The sequence below is a fragment of the Achroia grisella genome, unplaced genomic scaffold (assembly GCF_030625045.1).
Source record: "Achroia grisella isolate CSIRO2021 unplaced genomic scaffold, CSIRO_AGI_Agris_v1 utg16252, whole genome shotgun sequence".
Classification (NCBI taxonomy): Eukaryota; Metazoa; Arthropoda; class Insecta; order Lepidoptera; family Pyralidae; genus Achroia; species Achroia grisella.
In genome coordinates this window covers 294-19,206 of record NW_026712664.1, presented here as the reverse complement: position 1 = coordinate 19,206, position 18,913 = coordinate 294, and the positions used below count along the sequence as shown (strand labels likewise).

Here is an 18,913-nt window from a genome sequence, read left to right as displayed (position 1 = left end):
TTTGAAATATATACAGAGCCAAAAAGTCTTTGTGTATTAAAAAAATATCTAATTTGTTTGTGTGCGCGGGGTGCGGTGTACGGTGCTCCCCTCTGCAACGGTGGAGTTACTATGTATGGAGCATTGCGAATATAAAATATCTACATTAGTAAATTAATAAATTCATAATTGATAGACCGTTACGGTATCTATATATATTCGGATCAAAATAAGTATCGCAGTAAGGACCAGTATATAAAGTGATCAACACAAGTAATTGATTTTTAAAATATATTCAGAGCCAAAAAGTCTTTGTGTATTCAAAAAATGTAGCCGTTTGGAGCCAGTCATGCACGAATTATTAGTAAAAAATGTATCGAGTATATCGTACTATCGACGAATATATATGGCCACATCGCAAAATAGAATGCGACGTTGCCATACCGCCTGAGATATACGCGATAGGAGTCAAGTTATTCAGTGCAAAAGGTGGAATCAGCAAGTGTTTGGCTTGTGGCGTGATCAACAAAGTGCCCAAAGAGGTGTTTATATATATATATATATATATATATATATATATATATCCCCTTGGGCACTTTGTGGCTCAGACGTGCCGTATAGGTAGTTTTTTGTTGATCCATTTTCACTTGTTGATCCGGAGGCCTTTTGTTGATCTAATGCCAGCTGACCATATATAAATGTTGATCCGTTTTGAGCCACAACTGTCACGACGAGTAATAATAATAATTAAGCGATTTATACACGATTTTATACAAATCCACCTTTTTGGCATACGAGCAGTTCTTGATCCAATTCAAACGGGCCAATCAGGGTGCAGCATTTGCCAAGGGCTTCCTCATTGGCACGTTTGGGCTACTACATTATGGCTACAGTAACTTAATAATGTCTAGCTAGTATTTCAAGAATAATAGTCTATCTAATCTAAATATTTATAGAAATCAGTCTGGAGTAACGTGACTCCAGATCAAACCTCAATACTTATTATTTTTTGGACGGGAATCTTTTCTTTTGTAACAAAGTTACTGAGCGAATAAAGAGAAGACTCAACGGCGGATCCAGGGGGGAGCGTCATGGAGGTCATGGGAGTCATGGGGGCGTCATGACTCTCCCCCCCTTAGCCCAGGACTTAGGTAGACCACTAATTGAACTAAAAAATAATGAAACAGCAAATTTTTTTGCACGATCGGAGTGTTGGTGCAGTAGTATTAATTATAATTAAACATTGTTACTTAAAACATAACAGTTAAAGTACTATAACACTAAAAGCAAAATAGGTATTTTCAAAATACTTTTTCAAAATAAATTACCCTTTGAGTTTTTGTCCAAACCTCAGATATTTTATTTATTTTAGGTATATCAATCATTACATAGTATAGTATAAAACAAAGTCGCTGTCGCATCTAACAAGTACATAAATAAAGAAACAAGACTTTTTGGCTCTGAATATATTTCAAAAATCAATTACTTGTGTTAATCAATTTATATACTCGTTCTTATTTCATAGTACTTGTTTTGATCCGAATATATACAGATACCGTAACGGTCTATTAATTATGAATTTATTATACCTAACCTAGATATTTTATTTTGACGAAACTCCGTGTAGTAGTAGTATCCGATAAGGGTATGCGAACCCTAAGTATTATTTCAAAATGACCAGTAATTTCGAAGAAATAAGCCTTTGAATTTCAAATCAACTTACCAAACGGACGCTCAAGGTTCGATTCCCGCCACCGATTTTTTTTTGTTATTTTTTTTTTTGTCTTTATTCTAATTTTAAATTAACTATTTTAATAATTAAATGAATTTAATCGAACAAAACGTTGTTAAGTATTCAATTAATTTTAATTTACATTACCTATTGTACTTTCTAAATTGTAAAGCAGCTAACAATTATAGTAAGATCTTATAAATAACTAACACAACAAGTAAAACATTTTAAATGTATTTTCTTTATTATTACAAATATTTTTTATGCATAATATAATAGTTAATATCTAATAAATACATAATGATCTGATAATCAAATTATAAGTACAGTCTCAAATTGAAAGTAAGAAAAACAGAAAATATAGAGAGAACTATAGGGATATAACAGAAAGATGTGAAAAATGGAGAAGGACAGTAAAAAAGTTACAAATTTAAATAATGTTGCCGCAATTTCTGTTTAAATGAATTTATTACATTATTATATATATTAGGCATACGACTAGCCTTATGACTGTTACTTTTTTTTTAATCTATACATCTATACATGTAAATAAAATTGGAGTGTCTGTTTGTAATATTGAAATAACCGTTTTTACTACTTGCATATGAATATAAATCCGGTACATACACCAAAATAACATATTTTACAAGTTTTGTCTGTCTGTCTGTCTGTTTGTTCCGGCTAATCTCTGAAATAGCTGGACCGATTTTGACGGGACTTTTTTTGGCAAGTAGCTGATGTAATAAGGAGTAACTTACGCTACTGTTATTTTAGAAAAATAAAATAAAATTTCACGCGGACGAAGTCGCTGGGGCCAGCTAGTCTATAGATATACCGAGATTTAATATTTAAGTTGCTATTATGTTGTTGACAAAATTTTACTGTAATGTTACTATTACGTTATCCTACACAATTTGTATTATTTTGGATGAATAAATAAATAAATAAATAATAATCTATACATCTATACATACAAATAAAATTGGAGTGTCTGTTTGTAATATTGAAATAACCGTTTTTTACTACATGCATATGAATATATATAAGGTACATATACCAAAATAACAATTTTTATAATTTTAGTCTGTCTGTCTGTCGGTCTGTTTGTTCCGGCTAATCTCTGAAATGGCTGGACCGATTTTGACGGTACTTCTTTTTGGCAGGTAGCTGATTTATAAGGAGTAACTTAGGTTACTTTTATTTTAGAAAAATAAAGTTTAATTCCACGCGGACGAAGTCGCGGGAACAGCTTGTTTTTAATAAAAACATCTTTTTTGTGGTACTTGAGAATGTTGAAGCCTGTTGTTTGTAATATTGAAATAACCGTTTTTTACTACTTGCATATGAATATAAATACGGTACATACACCAAAATAACATATTTTACAATTTTTGTCCGTCTGTCTGTTTGTTCCGGCTAATCTCTGAAATGGCTGGACCGATTTTGACGGGACTTTTTTTGGCAGGTAGCTGATGTAATAAGGCTACTACCTAATAACTTAGGCTACTTTTATTTTAGAAAAATAAAGTTAAAAACCACGTGGACGAAGTCGCGGGAACAGCTACTGTATAATATATTAGAGATACCTACGTGTTTTTTTATTGATGACTAGCTGTACACGGGATTTCGTCCGTGTGGAATTTAACTTTATTTTTCTAAAATATAAGAAGTTAAATTCCACGCGGTACAGCTAGTTGTCGGTAGTCTAGCGATTTAGCTAGCACACTGCTTTGATTCCTGCTTGGTGGTCGAGGGTTCGATTCCTCGCACGCTGCAAACATTTGTATTCATAAGTATGATTGTTTGTAACGGTCTGGGTGTTTTCTATGTATAGATAATATATATGTATTTACGAAAAAAAATCTTTGTATTTATATCAGTTGTCTAGTACCCATAACATAATCTTCAGCTAGCTTAACTTGGGTCTAGATGAAGCTGTGTGAATTGTCCTGAGATTACTATTATTACTATAATAAATCTTTTCAAATCAGCCGATGTTTATTTTTGCCATAATACGTGCTGTTACCATGTGATAATATTACGTACGTACTTATTAAACTATTAACTTATTATTAAATTATTAACTATTTATACTGTTTTAAATGTGATGCGTTCATTATTTATATTTCCTTTGAATTAAAGACAAATGTATATATATATATATACATTTATATAAACTTGCACACTTAGTTGATCCAGCCACGATCCGTAGATATTGCTGATTCCACTGTCTCTCTCTTTCTATCACTATCTTTGTATTCTAATATGCGATGTTGCCGTTCCGGCATGGTCTCGGCCGGAACGGCAACATCGCATATGTTGCGCGTTGTTGCCAAATGTATTCGTCGATAGTAGTAGATACCTATACGCGATATATATTTTTTCAACAATTTCCTGCAATAGTGAATCCGTATCGGCAATTTTTTTTAAATGCACAAAGATTTTTTGGCTCTGAATATATTTAAAAATCATTTACTTGTGTGTTGATGAATTTATATACTAGTACATGAAGTACCTAATACTTGTTTTGATTTGAATAGGTAGCGATATTATGAATTTATTATACGTAATCTAAAGATTTTGACGAAATAAAAGTAATTAGTTATCTGTTAACCTTGACTTCATGCTGGCACCAGTATTATCAGATGATGAACATACTCTTCGAAAACTTACAGCAGAAATATCGTGTTTGGACTCATTAGATAGGTCTCGATGAATAGAGTTTAAAAAACTTAAAATAAATGGTAAATTAGAAATAATGTATAAATACCCCTTACGTAAAATTCAACCACTTTAAACTTAATAATAATAATAATTAGGAAAAGAGAAAAGCTATACATGTACTGAAAGTAATTGATGTCTTCCACACAATATTTTCACTATTAAACAACTCTGTTTGTTCAGTAAAAGTGTAAATACACTGGTAACCTTTAATCATATTTTATATGCAAACATTACATATACAAACCCTAAAGTTTTATTTCAGAATAGCCAGTAGTTTTGAAGAAATAAGTCTTTGAAATTGTACGTGTAACTTATATATATACTAGTTTTTTCACCATAACAAACAACACCAATATGGCCTAGTTAGTAGTTTACCTGTGTACCAATTAATAATAATAGTAATCTCAGGACAATTCACACAGCTTCATCTAGACCCAAGTTAAGCTAGCTGAAGATTATGTTATGGGTACTAGACAACTGATATAAATACAAAGATTTTTTTCGTAAATACATATATATTATCTATACATAGAAAACACCCAGACCGTTACAAACAATCATACTTATGAATACAAATGTTTGCAGCGTGCGAGGAATCGAACCCTCGACCGCCAAGCAGGAATCAAAGCAGTGTGCTAGCTAAATCGCTAGACTACCGACAACTAGCTGTACCGCGTGGAATTTAACTTCTTATATTTTAGAAAAATAAAGTTAAATTCCACACGGACGAAATCCCGTGTACAGCTAGTCATCAATAAAAAAACACGTAGGTATCTCTAATATATTATACAGTAGCTGTTCCCGCGACTTCGTCCACGTGGTTTTTAACTTTATTTTTCTAAAATAAAAGTAGCCTAAGTTACTCCTTATTACATCTGCTACCTGCCAAAAAAAGTCCCGTCAAAATCGGTCCAGCCATTTCAGAGATTAGCCGGAACAAACAGACAGACGGACAAAAATTGTAAAATATGTTATTTTGGTGTATGTACCGTATTTATATTCATATGCAAGTAGTAAAAAACGGTTATTTCAATATTACAAACAACAGGCTTCAACATTCTCAAGTACCACAAAAAAGATGTTTTTATTAAAAACAAGCTGTTCCCGCGACTTCGTCCGCGTGGAATTAAACTTTATTTTTCTAAAATAAAAGTAACCTAAGTTACTCCTTATAAATCAGCTACCTGCCAAAAAAGTCCCGTCAAAATCGGTCCAGCCATTTCAGAGATTAGCCGGAACAAACAGACCGACAGACAGACAGATTAAAATTATAAAAATTGTTTTTTTGGTATATCTACCTTATATATATTCATATGCATGTAGTAAAAAACGGTTATTTCAATATTACAAACAGACACTCCAATTTTATTTATATGTATAGATGTATAGATTATTATTTATTTATTTATTTATTCATCCAAAATAATACAAATTGTGTAGGATAACGTAATAGTAACATTACAGTAAAATTTTGTCAACAACATAATAGCAACTTAAATATTAAATCTCGGTATATCTATAGACTAGCTGGCCCCAGCGACTTCGTCCGCGTGAAATTTTATTTTATTTTTCTAAAATAACAGTAGCGTAAGTTACTCCTTATTACATCAGCTACTTGCCAAAAAAAGTCCCGTCAAAATCGGTCCAGCCACTTCAGAGATTACCCGGAACAAACAGACGGACAGACAGATAAAACTTGTAAAATATGTTATTTTGGTGTATGTACCGTATTTATATTCATATGCAAGTAGTAAAAACGGTTATTTCAATATTACAAACAGACACTCCAATTTTATTTACATGTATAGATGTATAGATTAAAAAAAAAGTAACAGTCATAAGGCTAGTCGTATGCCTAATATATATAATAATGTAATAAATTCATTTAAACAGAAATTGCGGGAATATTATTTAAATTTGTAACTTTTTTACTGTCCTTCTCCTTTTTTAACATCTTTCTGTTATATCCCTATAGTTCTCTCTATATTTTCTGTTTTTCTTACTTTCAATTTGAGACTGTACTTATAATTTGATTATCGGGTCATTATGTATTTATTTATACATTTATGGGTTATATATTTATGTATGTATATTGTTATTTTTTTATAGAAATGTATATTTTGCTTTGTATTTATATATCTTTTTTTGACATTTCTTATTTATATTAGTACACCGCCAATAATCTTTCGCTGCACCACTCATGGTTGCCTGGTAAATAACGCGGCAAGATATTAAGTCCGCCACATGTACAAATTTTTTTGTGCATTAAAGTTAAATAAATAAAAAAAATACAATACTGTTTAATGAAAATGCGTATTGTCTAGTGCTTTGAGATGTATCAATATAAGGTCAACAAAAAAGTCCGTGATGGTATATGTCTATCTCTCAAGGATAACCAACAATAACCATTTTTTATCTTTTACATTTTACGGGAATTTTTTTTATCGTATGTTTCCCTTAAAATCATGTAAACTATGCTATTATGTCATAATCTAAAGAAATAATAATATTTTATAGTGAAATATCCACTATAAAATAGTAATGTAAGTAGCAATGTAATTCGTTACGCGCGAATCAGCTGTTATAAGGTCAAAGGTCGGTGCACCCCGCGTATTTGATAAATAGTGCTTCTCTGGATGTCTTTAAGAGAAAATGGCAGTATGTACGTGTATATGTACAAGTCCTTAAGTGTTAAGTTTTTCAAATGTACAATAAAGAATAAATATTTTTAAGTACAGTACTTACGTACATTAATATAATACCTACTTTTTACTTGTATCTATTGTCATCAAAATTAAATTATAAGTTCTTAACTTGACCACGACTATGTGACCCTCTCTTGGCGCCAAAACGAGTGAAAAAATGAACAGCATACGACGACGACGCATACCTATAGAGTGGAGCAACTGCTTATTCAGTTTTATTCAACTATTTAGTCCCTCCACCGTTACAATGAATGGAGGCGGATATTACAATGTATGTAGCATTGCGAATATAAAATATCTAGATTAGGTATAATAAATTCATAATTGATAGACCGTTACGGTATCAGAGCCAAAAAGTCTTCTTTCTTTATTTATGTACTGTTAGATGCGACATCGACTTTGTTTTATACTACACTATGTAATGATTGATATACCTATGTAAAATAAATAAAATATCTGAGGTTATAAATTCAAAAGGTACTTTATTTTGAAAAAGTATTTTGAAAATACCTATTTTGCATTTAGTATTTGAAATACAAAACTATTTTTGTTTTTAGAGTGACATTTCTATGAATTCACTGTCGATAGCGAGCGGTGCGATGGAAAAAGATAACCGTTTATAAAAATATAATAAATAGCGCTGGACAATTAACACAGACTGATACTGAACTGATATAAATAGATATTTTTATCTTGTAAATACATATATAATATACATATAAAACACCCAGACCGATGAAATCAATCGATGACCGATGAGTACATATGTTTGCACCGTGCGGGAAATCGAACCCGCGACCATCGGATGTAAAGCGGTGTGACCACCGAGGCAGTCGAAATATATAAATAATCTTATGAATTTAATTTATTCTAATTTGTTTGTGTGCGCGGGGTGCGGTGTACGGTGCTCCCCCCTGCCTCCACCGTTGCTGGAGCTTGCATGTATGGAGCATTGCGAATATAAAATATCTAGATTAGTAAATTAATAAATTCATAATTGATAGACCGTTACGGTATCTATATATTCGGATTAAAATAAGTATCGCAGTAAGGACCAGTATATAAAGTGATCAACACAATTAATTGATTTTTGAAATATATATACAGAGCCAAAAAGTCTTTGTGTATTCAAAAAATATCTAATTTGTTTGTGTGCGCGGGGTGCGGTGTACGGTGCAGGGTCCCCCCTGCAACGGTGGAGTTACTATGTATGGAGCATTGCGAATATAAAATGTCTAGATTAGTAAATTAATAAATTCATAATTGATAGACCGTTACGGTATCTATATATATTCGGATGAAAATAAGTATCGCAGTAAGGACGAGTATATAAAGTGATCAACATAATTAATTGATTTTTGAAATATATTCAGAGCCAAAAAGTCTTTGTGTATACCAAAAATTTAGCCGTTCGGAGCCAGTCATGCACGAATTATTAGTAAAAAATGTGTCGAGTATATCGTACTATCGACGAATATATATGGCCACATCGCAAAATAGAATGCGACGTTGCCACCCCGCCTGAGATATACGCGATAGGAGTCAAGTTATTCAGTGCAAAAGGTGGAATCGGCAAATGTTTAGGTTGTGGCGTGATCAACAAAGTGCCCAAAGAGGTGTTTATATAAATACCTCTTTGGGCACTATATATAGGCGTATATATAGTGCCCAAATTTTTGTCCAAACCTCAGATATTTTATTTATTTTAGGCATATCAATCATTACATAGTGTAGTATAAAACAAAGTCGCTGTCGCATCTAACAGTACATAAACAAAGAAAGAAGACTTTTTGGCTCTGATACCGTAACGGCCTATCAATTATGAATTTATTATACCTAATCTAGATATTTTATATTCGCAATGCTACATACATTGTAATATCCGCCTCCATTCATTGTAACGGTGGAGGGACTAAATAGTTGAATAAAACTGAATAAGCAGTTGCTCCACTCTATAGGTACTGCGTCGTCGTCGTATGCTGTTCATTTTTTTACTCGTTTTGGCGCCAAGAGAGGGTCACATAGTCGTGGTCAAGTTAAGAACTTATAATTTAATTTTGATAACAATAGATACAAGTAAAAAGTAGGTATTATATTAATGTACGTAAGTACTGTACTTAAAAATATTTATTCTTTATTGTACATTTGAAAAACTTAACACTTAATGACTTGTACATATACACGTACATACTGCCATTTTCTCTTAAAGACATCCAGAGAAGCACTATTTATCAAATACCCCGCGTATTTGATAAGTGCACCGACCTTTGACCTTATAACACCTGATTCGCGCGTAACGAATTACATTGCTACTTTTTGGTATTTTATAGTGGATATATCACTATAAAATATTATTATTTCTTTAGATTATGACATAATAACATAGTTTACATGATTTTAAGGGAAACATACGATAAAAAATGGTTATTGTTCGTTATCCTTAAGAGATAGACATATACCATCACGACTTTTTGTTGACCTTATTTTGATACATCTCAAAGCACTAGACAATATGCATTTTCATTAAACAGTAGTGTATTTTTTTTTATTTATTTAACTTTAATGCACAAAAAAATTTGTACATGTGGCGGACTTAATATCTTGCCGCGTTATGTACCAGGCAACCATGAGTGGTGCAGCGAAAGATTATTGGCGGTGCACTAATATAAATAAGATATGTCAAAAAAAGATATATAAATACAAAGCAAAATATACATTTCTATAAAAAAATAACAATATACATACATAAATATATATGTAAATATAACCCATAAATGTATAAATATTATATATAAGTAAATACATAATGATCCGATAATCAAATTATAAGTACAGTCTCAAATTGAAAGTAAGAAAAACAGAAAATATAGAGAGAACTATAGGGATATAACAGAAAGATGTGAAAAAAGGAGAAGGACAGTAAAAAAGTTACAAATTTAAATAATGTTGCCGCAATTTCTGTTTAAATGAATTTATTACATTATTATATATATTAGGCATACGACTAGCCTTATGACTGTTACTTTTTTTAATCTATACATCTATACATGTAAATAAAATTGGAGTGTCTGTTTGTAATATTGAAATAACCGTTTTTTACTACTTGCATATGAATATAAATACGGTACATACACCAAAATAACATATTTTACAAGTTTTGTCTGTCTGTCTGTCTGTTTGTTCCGGCTAATCTCTGAAATAGCTGGACCGATTTTGACGGGACTTTTTTTGGCAAGTAGCTGATGTAATAAGGAGTAACTTAGGCTACTTTTATTTTAGAAAAATAAAATAAAATTTCACGCGGACGAAGTCGCTGGGGCCAGCTAGTCTATAGATATACCGAGATTTAATGTTTAAGGGGGTCTTCCTATGTGATGGGTTGAAAAAATCGATTTTTTTTTTTTCATAAATTGCTCCCTTAACATGTCTAGAATACGGTAGTAAAGCGATTTTAGAAAATTCGAAGTCGTTTTAAAGATACAGCAGGTAAAAGAAAGAGCGGTTCGGAGCGGTGAGTTGGACAGTTAGAGACCGGGCCTATTGTGTACCGTCGGCTTTATACCTGGCCTCCCTTTTATTAATATATTTGTTTATACAAGTTTAGACACGTTTCTACAGACTTAAACAGAAATTTCTATTGTTATAATATTTTACCGAAGTTATTTTAGTCTTGGTTGAACTTCGAAGAGAGCAACAGCTACAAATTATTTTTTTTCATAATGAGTGGACGGAAAGGAAGTACGAGTGGAAGTATTCATCCTGGTTGTAGTAAAAAAAGAAAGTTTAGTGGAAACCGTTTTACCCACCAAAATGATACGGTATTTACATCAGCTTCGGCCAAAAAACTTAAAAATAACATGAACATGAATGTTCCCATCGCTTCGAATTTCGCATATTGCATTTTGGAGTTTGTTTCTGTATTTGCTGCAATCTCTGAAATAGTTATATGTAAAACTTGTAAAAGTGACGTGTCTATTTCGCGATCAAGTTTCCGAGGCCTAGGCTTTAAAATTATTTTATCGTGTGAGTGTGAAAAACAGACAGTTATAAACTCAGGCCCGTTGATCGGACATGCATTTGAGGTTAATCGTCGGTTTGTATTTGCGATGCGATTATTGGGAGTTGGTCAAGAAGGAGTAAATCTTTTCTGTAGCTTTATGGACATGTGTTCGGGTGTTGCAAATTCTACTTATACTGCACTACTGGAAAACATTCATATTGCTACATCTTCACTGTGTGATACTTTATTGGCATTCGCTGTTACGCAAGAAAAAACTATGAATGAAGAATCAGGAAAACCACAGGATGAATTGATTGTGTCAGGTGACGGTACTTGGAAGAAAAGAGGCTTTTCATCTCTGCTCGGCGTATCTACGTTGATCGGCAAGTACACTGGGAAAGTTTTAGATGTCATGGTCATGAGTAGTTTTTGTGGTGGATGTAATTTGTGGAAAAATAAAAAAAAAACAAATCCTTTAGAATACGAGATGTGGTATGAAACGCATGTAGATGAATGCACCATAAACCATTCCGGAAGTTCCGGTAAAATGGAAATAAGTGCCATCACGAAAATGTTTCTGAGGTCTGTAGAAAAATATGGCGTAAAGTATCTAACATACATTGGCGACGGTGACAGCAAAACTTTCAAGGGCATCCTAGATACTAAACCGTATGGAGATACTGCGGTAACAAAAAAGAATGTGTGGGTCACGTAGAAAAGAGGATGGGAACACGACTTCGGGCTGTTAAAAAGGATAAAACCAATAAAGGAATAGGAGGAAAAGGAGCAGGTAAACTTACTGATAAAGTTATCCAAGAAATTACAAAATTCTACGGATTAGCAATTCGACGCCATCCAGATTCGCTTGAAGATATGAGAAAGGAAGTTTGGGCAACGTACTATCACAAATGTTCTTCTGATGAAAACCCTCAGCATCAATTTTGTCCAGAAGGCGAAGACAGTTGGTGTAAATGGCGTAAGGCTGAAGCTAATAATGAACTGGACCAATTTCATCACGATAAACCACCTCTAATTCCGCAAGTCCAAGAAGCTATCAAACCGGTTTTCGAAGATTTATCGAAAGACGAATTATTAATTCGTTGTTTAGGAGCAGAGACACAAAACAATAACGAATCTTTGAATTCTTTGATTTGGACTTTCGCTCCTAAACATCTTCATTCTGGTCCCAAAGTTGTTGAAATTGCTAGCTACTTAGCAGTTATTATCTTTAATGAAGGTTTTCAAGGTATTTTAAAAGTTATGTCGATTATGGGATGCCCTGTTGGTCGTGAAGCCCAAGCGTATGTTGAGAAACGGGATGAAAAGCGAATCTTACGCTCTGAGCGGCGCGTAAGTGATGTCGTTAAACAAGCCAGGATTGACTCAAGAGCTGAACAATCTGCTTTAAAAGAGTTTCACGAGGAAGAGGAAGGAATACTCTATGGACCAGGCATCGCCGATTGAGAGTAAGTTGATATTTTAATAGTTTTTAACGGACTTGAAACTTTAAACGCGTTTTTCTCAAAACTGTGTTTTTCAAACTTTCCTCCATTGTATCTCAGAAACGGCTGGACCGAATTACTTGAAATTTACAGGGCACACTCAATATATGTAAACGCATGGAATGAACTATTATCAATCGAAAATTTTCAAAACTTCGATTTTTTTATAGCAAAAAACAAAAAAAAAAAACGCCTAATTTGCAACTTTTATTTCAAATGTCTATCAAAAATCCAATTTTTTTTATATTCATTTGATTATAGGTCATTCCGTGCTTTTAAGCCTACAAATTAAAACGCCGTTTTTTTTTTTTTTTCAGATAAGCCGATCAGCCGGAATCGTGGAGGAAGTGGGAGCTCTTTTTTTCGAGGCGGGGGTGTTCAGAGCGCTGTAACTCTAGTTTGACTGAATATTTTTAGCTGAAATTTTATATTTATACTGTCCAAATATGTGTTAATAAATGATAAAAAACTTGAAGCTCTAAATATTTACTGGTCGTAGAAAAAAAATCCTAAAATATCCCTAAAAAACAGGCCGTCACATAGGAAGACCCCCTTAAGCTACTATTATGTTGTTGACAAAATTTTACTGTAATGTTACTATTACGTTATCCTACACAATTTGTATTATTTTGGATGAATAAATAAATAAATAAATAATAATCTATACATCTATACATATAAATAAAATTGGAGTGTCTGTTTGTAATATTGAAATAACCGTTTTTTTCTACATGCATATGAATATATATGCCAAAATAACATTTTTTATAATTTTTGTCTGTCTGTCTGTCGGTCTGTTTGTTCCGGCTAATCTCTGAAATGGCTGGACCGATTTTGACAGAACTTTTTTGTATAAGGAGTAACTTTTATTTTAGAAAAATAAAGTTAAATTCCACGCGGACGAAGTCGCGGGAACACTTGTTTTTAATAAAAACGGTTTATTCGATAGAAAAAACATCTTTTTTGTGGTACTTAAGGATGTTGAAGCCTGTTGTTTATAATATTGAAATAATAGTTTTTGACTACGAGCATATGAATATAAATACGGTGCATATACTAAAATTTATTTTTATACAATTTTTGTCTGTCTGTCTGTCTGTTTGTTCCGGCTAATCTCTGAAATGGCTGGACCGATTTTGATGGGACCTTTTTTGACAGGTAGCTGATGTAATAAGGAGTAACTTAGGCTACTTTTATTTTAGAAAAATAAAGTTAAAAACCACGCGGACGAAGTCGCGGGAATAGCTAGTGTATAATATATTAGAGATACCTACGTGTTTTTTTTTTATTGATGACTAGCTGTACACGGGATTTCGTCCGTGTGGAATTTAACTTTATTTTTCTAAAATATAAGAAGTTACATTCCACGCGAACGAAGTCGCGTGTACAGCTAATTGTCGGTAGTCTAGCGATTTAGCTAGCACACCGCTTTGATTCCTGCTTGGTGGTCGAGGGTTCGATTCCTCGCACGCTGCAAACATTTGTATTCATGAGTATGATTGTTTGTAACGGTCTGGGTGTTTTCTATGTATAGATAATATATATGATATTTACGAAAAAATAATCCATATATTTATATCAGTTGTCTAGTACCCATAACACAATGTTCAGGTAGCTTAACTTGGGTCTAGATGAAGCTGTGTGAATTGTCCTGAGATTACTATTATTACTATAATAAATCTTTTCAAATCAGCCGATGTTTATTTTTGCCATAATACGTGCTGTTACCATGTGATAATATTACCATGTGATAATATTACGTACTTATTACTGTTTTAAATGTGATGCGTTCATTATTTATATTTCTTTTGAATTAAAGATAAGTGTATATATATATATTACGCGCACTTAGTTGCACACTTATGTTGATCCATCCACGACCCGTAGATACATTTGCTGATTCCACTGTCTCTCTCTTTCTACCACTATAACGGTATCGTGGCGGAACGGCAACATGTTGCCGTTCCGCGTTCCCGCGTGTTCCCTAGATAAAGTATTCGTCGATAGTACCTGTACTCGATATATATTTTTTCAACAATTTCCTGCAATAGTGACTCCGTATCAGCAAAATTTTTTAAATGCACAAAAACTTTTTGGCTCTGAATATATTTGTTGGTTTTTGTAATAATGGCTTGATTTTAAAAACTCCCGCCCACCTGTACTTGAACAAACTCGAGAGTTTACGCATGCGGCCGCATGCGCACTGAGCGCCACTGGCTGTTAGTGCTTGTGTTAAACCTAGGCTACCCAAACTGGAGATTTTTCCTTTTGACAGCCGATTGGAAAGTTGGCCGACCTTTAGGGATACCTACTCTAGACTAATTCACAATAACAAAGACATAGCAAATATTGAGAAATTTTACTATCTGTTGTCAGCTGTCAGTGGATATGCGTTGACGATTGTTAAGTCGATGCCGGTTACATCGGACAATTATGAGATAGTTTGGAGCGCGTTGGTTAAACGGTACGAGAATAAACGGGCATTGGCAACTACTTATCTAGATAATATTTTCAAATTTAAACCATTAGTAAATGAATCAGTCACTGGACTTAATAGTTTTTTACAGACGTTTCAAGAAAATATTAAGGCACTTCAGTTACTTGATATTACCGACTTGTCAGGATTTATGTTATTTTATGTTGCTTTGCGTAATCTCGACTCCGTGACCAGGCGTGAGTTGGAGCGTGAATTGGAGTAGGACGAAATACCTACTGTTAGTGATTTAATTATATTTATAGAAAAGCAAGTGCGCGTTCTCGAGATGTCAATGAGTGCTACAAATTCCACTACTACTAGAAGTGTAACGTACTCAAAAGCCAGTCAAAGGTCAATGACCCTTATAATTCAAATAATTCAAATTTACGACGTACAAGGCCTTCCTTGTCGTCAGCTGTTGTCAATACAAATCACTCTGTAAAATCTAATAAATCCATTGAGTGTTTGTATTGCAAAAAGATGCATTCTATATATCGATGTATCGACTACAACGACCTGACTCCGATGCAGCGTCTCGACAAAATTAAACAAATGAATCTGTGTGAAAATTGTTTACGAGAGCATGTTGTTGACGACTGTCCATCTAAGGTACGTTGTACGATCTGCAAGAAAAAACATCATCATACTTTGCACATTGATTCTGTTGCAAGTTCGAATCCTAGTGCGGTTACATTGACATGTTCAGCGGACTTGACTGTCTTGCTCGGCACCGCAGTTATACACGTCGCAGATTGTTGGGGCCAGTACCAACCCGTACGTGCTATAATAGATAGCGGCGCTATGTCGAGCTACATAACTCAAGACTGTATCAAGCGCCTCGGACTGTCGAGACGTAAATGTAATTTTAAACCTAGCGGTCTAGGTGGTAACCCAGTACGCGAATATGGTTTAAGTACATGTAAAATTAAGCCGCTACACGGTACCGGTCCTATCTTGTCGACCGATGCGGTTATCGTTTCAGCTATTACAGGTAACTTACCTACGGTGCACCTCCCTCAGAGGACTGTTGTGGAGTTTCATCACTTAACGTTAGCTGATCCGTATTTTTATAAACCTACGCCAGTCGAATTATTAATTGCTAGTGATCTATTTCCTTATATCTACAATGGCGATAAGATCTTTTCTCGTTACCAAGGGATGCCTGTCGCGATGGGTTCCATATTTGGATATATTATATTGGGACAGGTTGAGCTTAATCATACGGATACTGTCAGAGACGGAGAACTGCCTGCTGACTCGAGTCGGAGTGGTACGTTTTGCGGACTTTCCATAAATCTCGATCAAATAATGCACTCCTTTTGGGAAGTTGAGAATATGCCGACTGATACACCTCTCCGTAGTCCAGAGGAGGAATTAGCAGAGAGTCTATTCCTGAAAGACTATCGACGCGACGACTCGGGTAGATATGTAGTCAAGTATCCGTTTCGTCCCTCGGTTGAATTAGGCGACTCAAGTCAAATGGCAACTCGTCGATTTCATAACTTGGAATTGAAACTGAAACGAGATCCTGAGTTGAAAGTTCAGTATCATAAATTTATGCGCGAGTATGAGGATCTCGGTCATATGACTTGTCTTGGTGATGTCCAGAACGTGGATTCGAAATATATCATCCCGCATTTTTGCATCATCAAGCCAACAAGCACCACGACATCTCATCGCGTAGTATTTGATGCTTCTGGCAAGACTTCAAATAATAACTCGCTGAATGATTTGGTGTTACCGGGTCCTAAACTTCAAGCTGACATTGTAGAACTATTAATAAATTTTCGTCTTCATGAAATATGTCTCTCTACAGATGTTTGTAAAATGTATAGGATGATAACTCTCGATGAGAGTCAACGTCCGTATCAACATATTTTATGGCGTTACTCTTTAGATCAACCTATACAAATATATCAGTTGAATACATTGACATATGGCGTTGCTAGTTGTCCATATTTAGCTATTAAAGTACTTCATACTTTAGCGCATGACGAAGTAGAGCGATTTCCGTTAGCTTCACCCATTTTAAAACGGGCCTTTTTTATGGATGATTTTCTTTGGTCTGTAGCTACCGTTAGAGAGGCGATAGCGCTTCAGACGGAGCTAATTAATCTCTTGAAGGCTGGTGGTTTTATTCTCCGAAAATGGTCGAGCAATTGTCCTGAAGTCATGGAGCACCTGGATGAAGCTCATCGCGAAACGCCAGTTGCATTCGATGATGATACTAACATGTCTATCAAGGTGTTGGGACTTCAGTGGTTGCCAGCCAGTGATATGTTCACATTCGCTACTACTTCGCCTAATCCTGTCATTTCAAAACGAACAGTCTTGTCCCAGATTGGTCGACTATTTGATCCCCTAGGTTTTGCGGCTCCGTGTGTTTTTTATGCAAAGTGCTTCATGCAGGAACTATGGGCTCGACAATTAGGTTGGGATCAAACCTTACCTTTTGACCTTGAAGCTCGATGGCGGACATATATCAATGAATTATCATTATTGTCAAAATTAAAACATGATCGCCATATCAAGGTATCTCGCTATAATTATTGTCAGATTCTAGGTTTTTGCGATGCCTCGACTCTTGGTTATGCCGCGGTTGTTTATATTCGATCCAATAACGCAGATGGTGAAAGTAAAAACAGTCTAGTTATTGCTAAATCTAAGGTCGCGCCCTTAAAGACTGTTACCATACCCCGTCTAATGGCTGCTCATTTGTTGGCTAAATTAGTAAAATATACCCAGTCAATTCTACATGATCGATTAACAGTTAATGACACCTTGTTGTTTACCGATTCTTCCGTTGTTTTGTCATGGCTCAACACGCCATGCCAAAGTCTCAAAACTTTTGTTTCAACTAGGGTGTCCAAAATTAATGATAGTGTACCTAGTCAATGCTGGCATCATGTGAGTGGTGCTTCTAACCCAGCTGATATTTGTTCTCGCGGTGCCTTACCATCAGCATTAATTGTTATGCATGAATGGCTTAACGGGCCTGACTGGCTTAATCTGGACCCATCACAGTGGCCTATTAAGACTATTGATGAATTTCGTGATGCTAATCCACCTGAACTTAAGAGTACAAAAATGCCAGTACTTATTACCACAGAATCTGACTCAGATAATTTAATTTATAGTCTTACGGAAAGGTATTCAAATTTTGTTAAATTGATCAATATTGTAGCACGATGCTATCTTTTTATTGATAACTGCAAATCCACTGCTTCGAAAAGAAGATCACTTTCAATTGCTGACATTAGAAAGCACATGACAGCTTGGTAAAAGCCGTTCAGACACGTCATTTTTCAAACGATATTTCGTCTTTATCAAAGGATGGTCTTTGTAATCATTCGTTAAGAAAGCTCAACCCCTTCGTAGATTCCAGTCAATTCCTCAGGGTGGGGGGTCGACTTTCTCAATCAAATTTAAGTTATCCGAAGAAGCATCCGTTACTTCTGCCAAAGAGTACAAATTTTACTAAAATTCTTATTGATTATTATCATAAAATTTATTTACATGTGGGTCCTCGAACTCTTCAAAGTTTGATTACTCAAAAATATTGGATCGTTTCAGCACGTAGCGCTATTCGATCACGCACAGTCAAATGTGTAGCCTGTTTTAGGGTGTCTCCTACAAATCGACAGCCTATAATGGGTGATTTACCTAAATATCGCTCTCAAGATGTTCATGTATTTCATACAGTAGGTATAGACATAGGCGGACCTTTTCTTATTAAGGAATCCACCCGTAAGAATGCTCGCACATCGAAGTGTTATTTGTGCGTTTTCGTTTGTT

At 34.4% G+C, this 18,913-nt stretch overlaps 1 protein-coding gene across 1 annotated transcript; it reads left to right on the top strand.

The window, feature by feature from the left end:
* Positions 1-15,598: 15,598 nt before the first annotated feature.
* LOC131841371 (uncharacterized) lies at positions 15,599-18,400 on the top strand. The gene has a single exon (XM_059189689.1). It carries the CDS (start codon positions 15,599-15,601, stop codon positions 18,398-18,400), a length of 2,802 nt encoding a protein of 933 aa, XP_059045672.1.
* The last annotated feature ends 513 nt before the right edge of the window (positions 18,401-18,913 follow it).

Bases quoted from the DNA above. Each gene is read 5' to 3' on its own strand.
- LOC131841371 (XM_059189689.1), top strand. From the start codon at position 15,599: ATGCATTCTATATATCGATGTATCGACTACAACGACCTGACTCCGATG.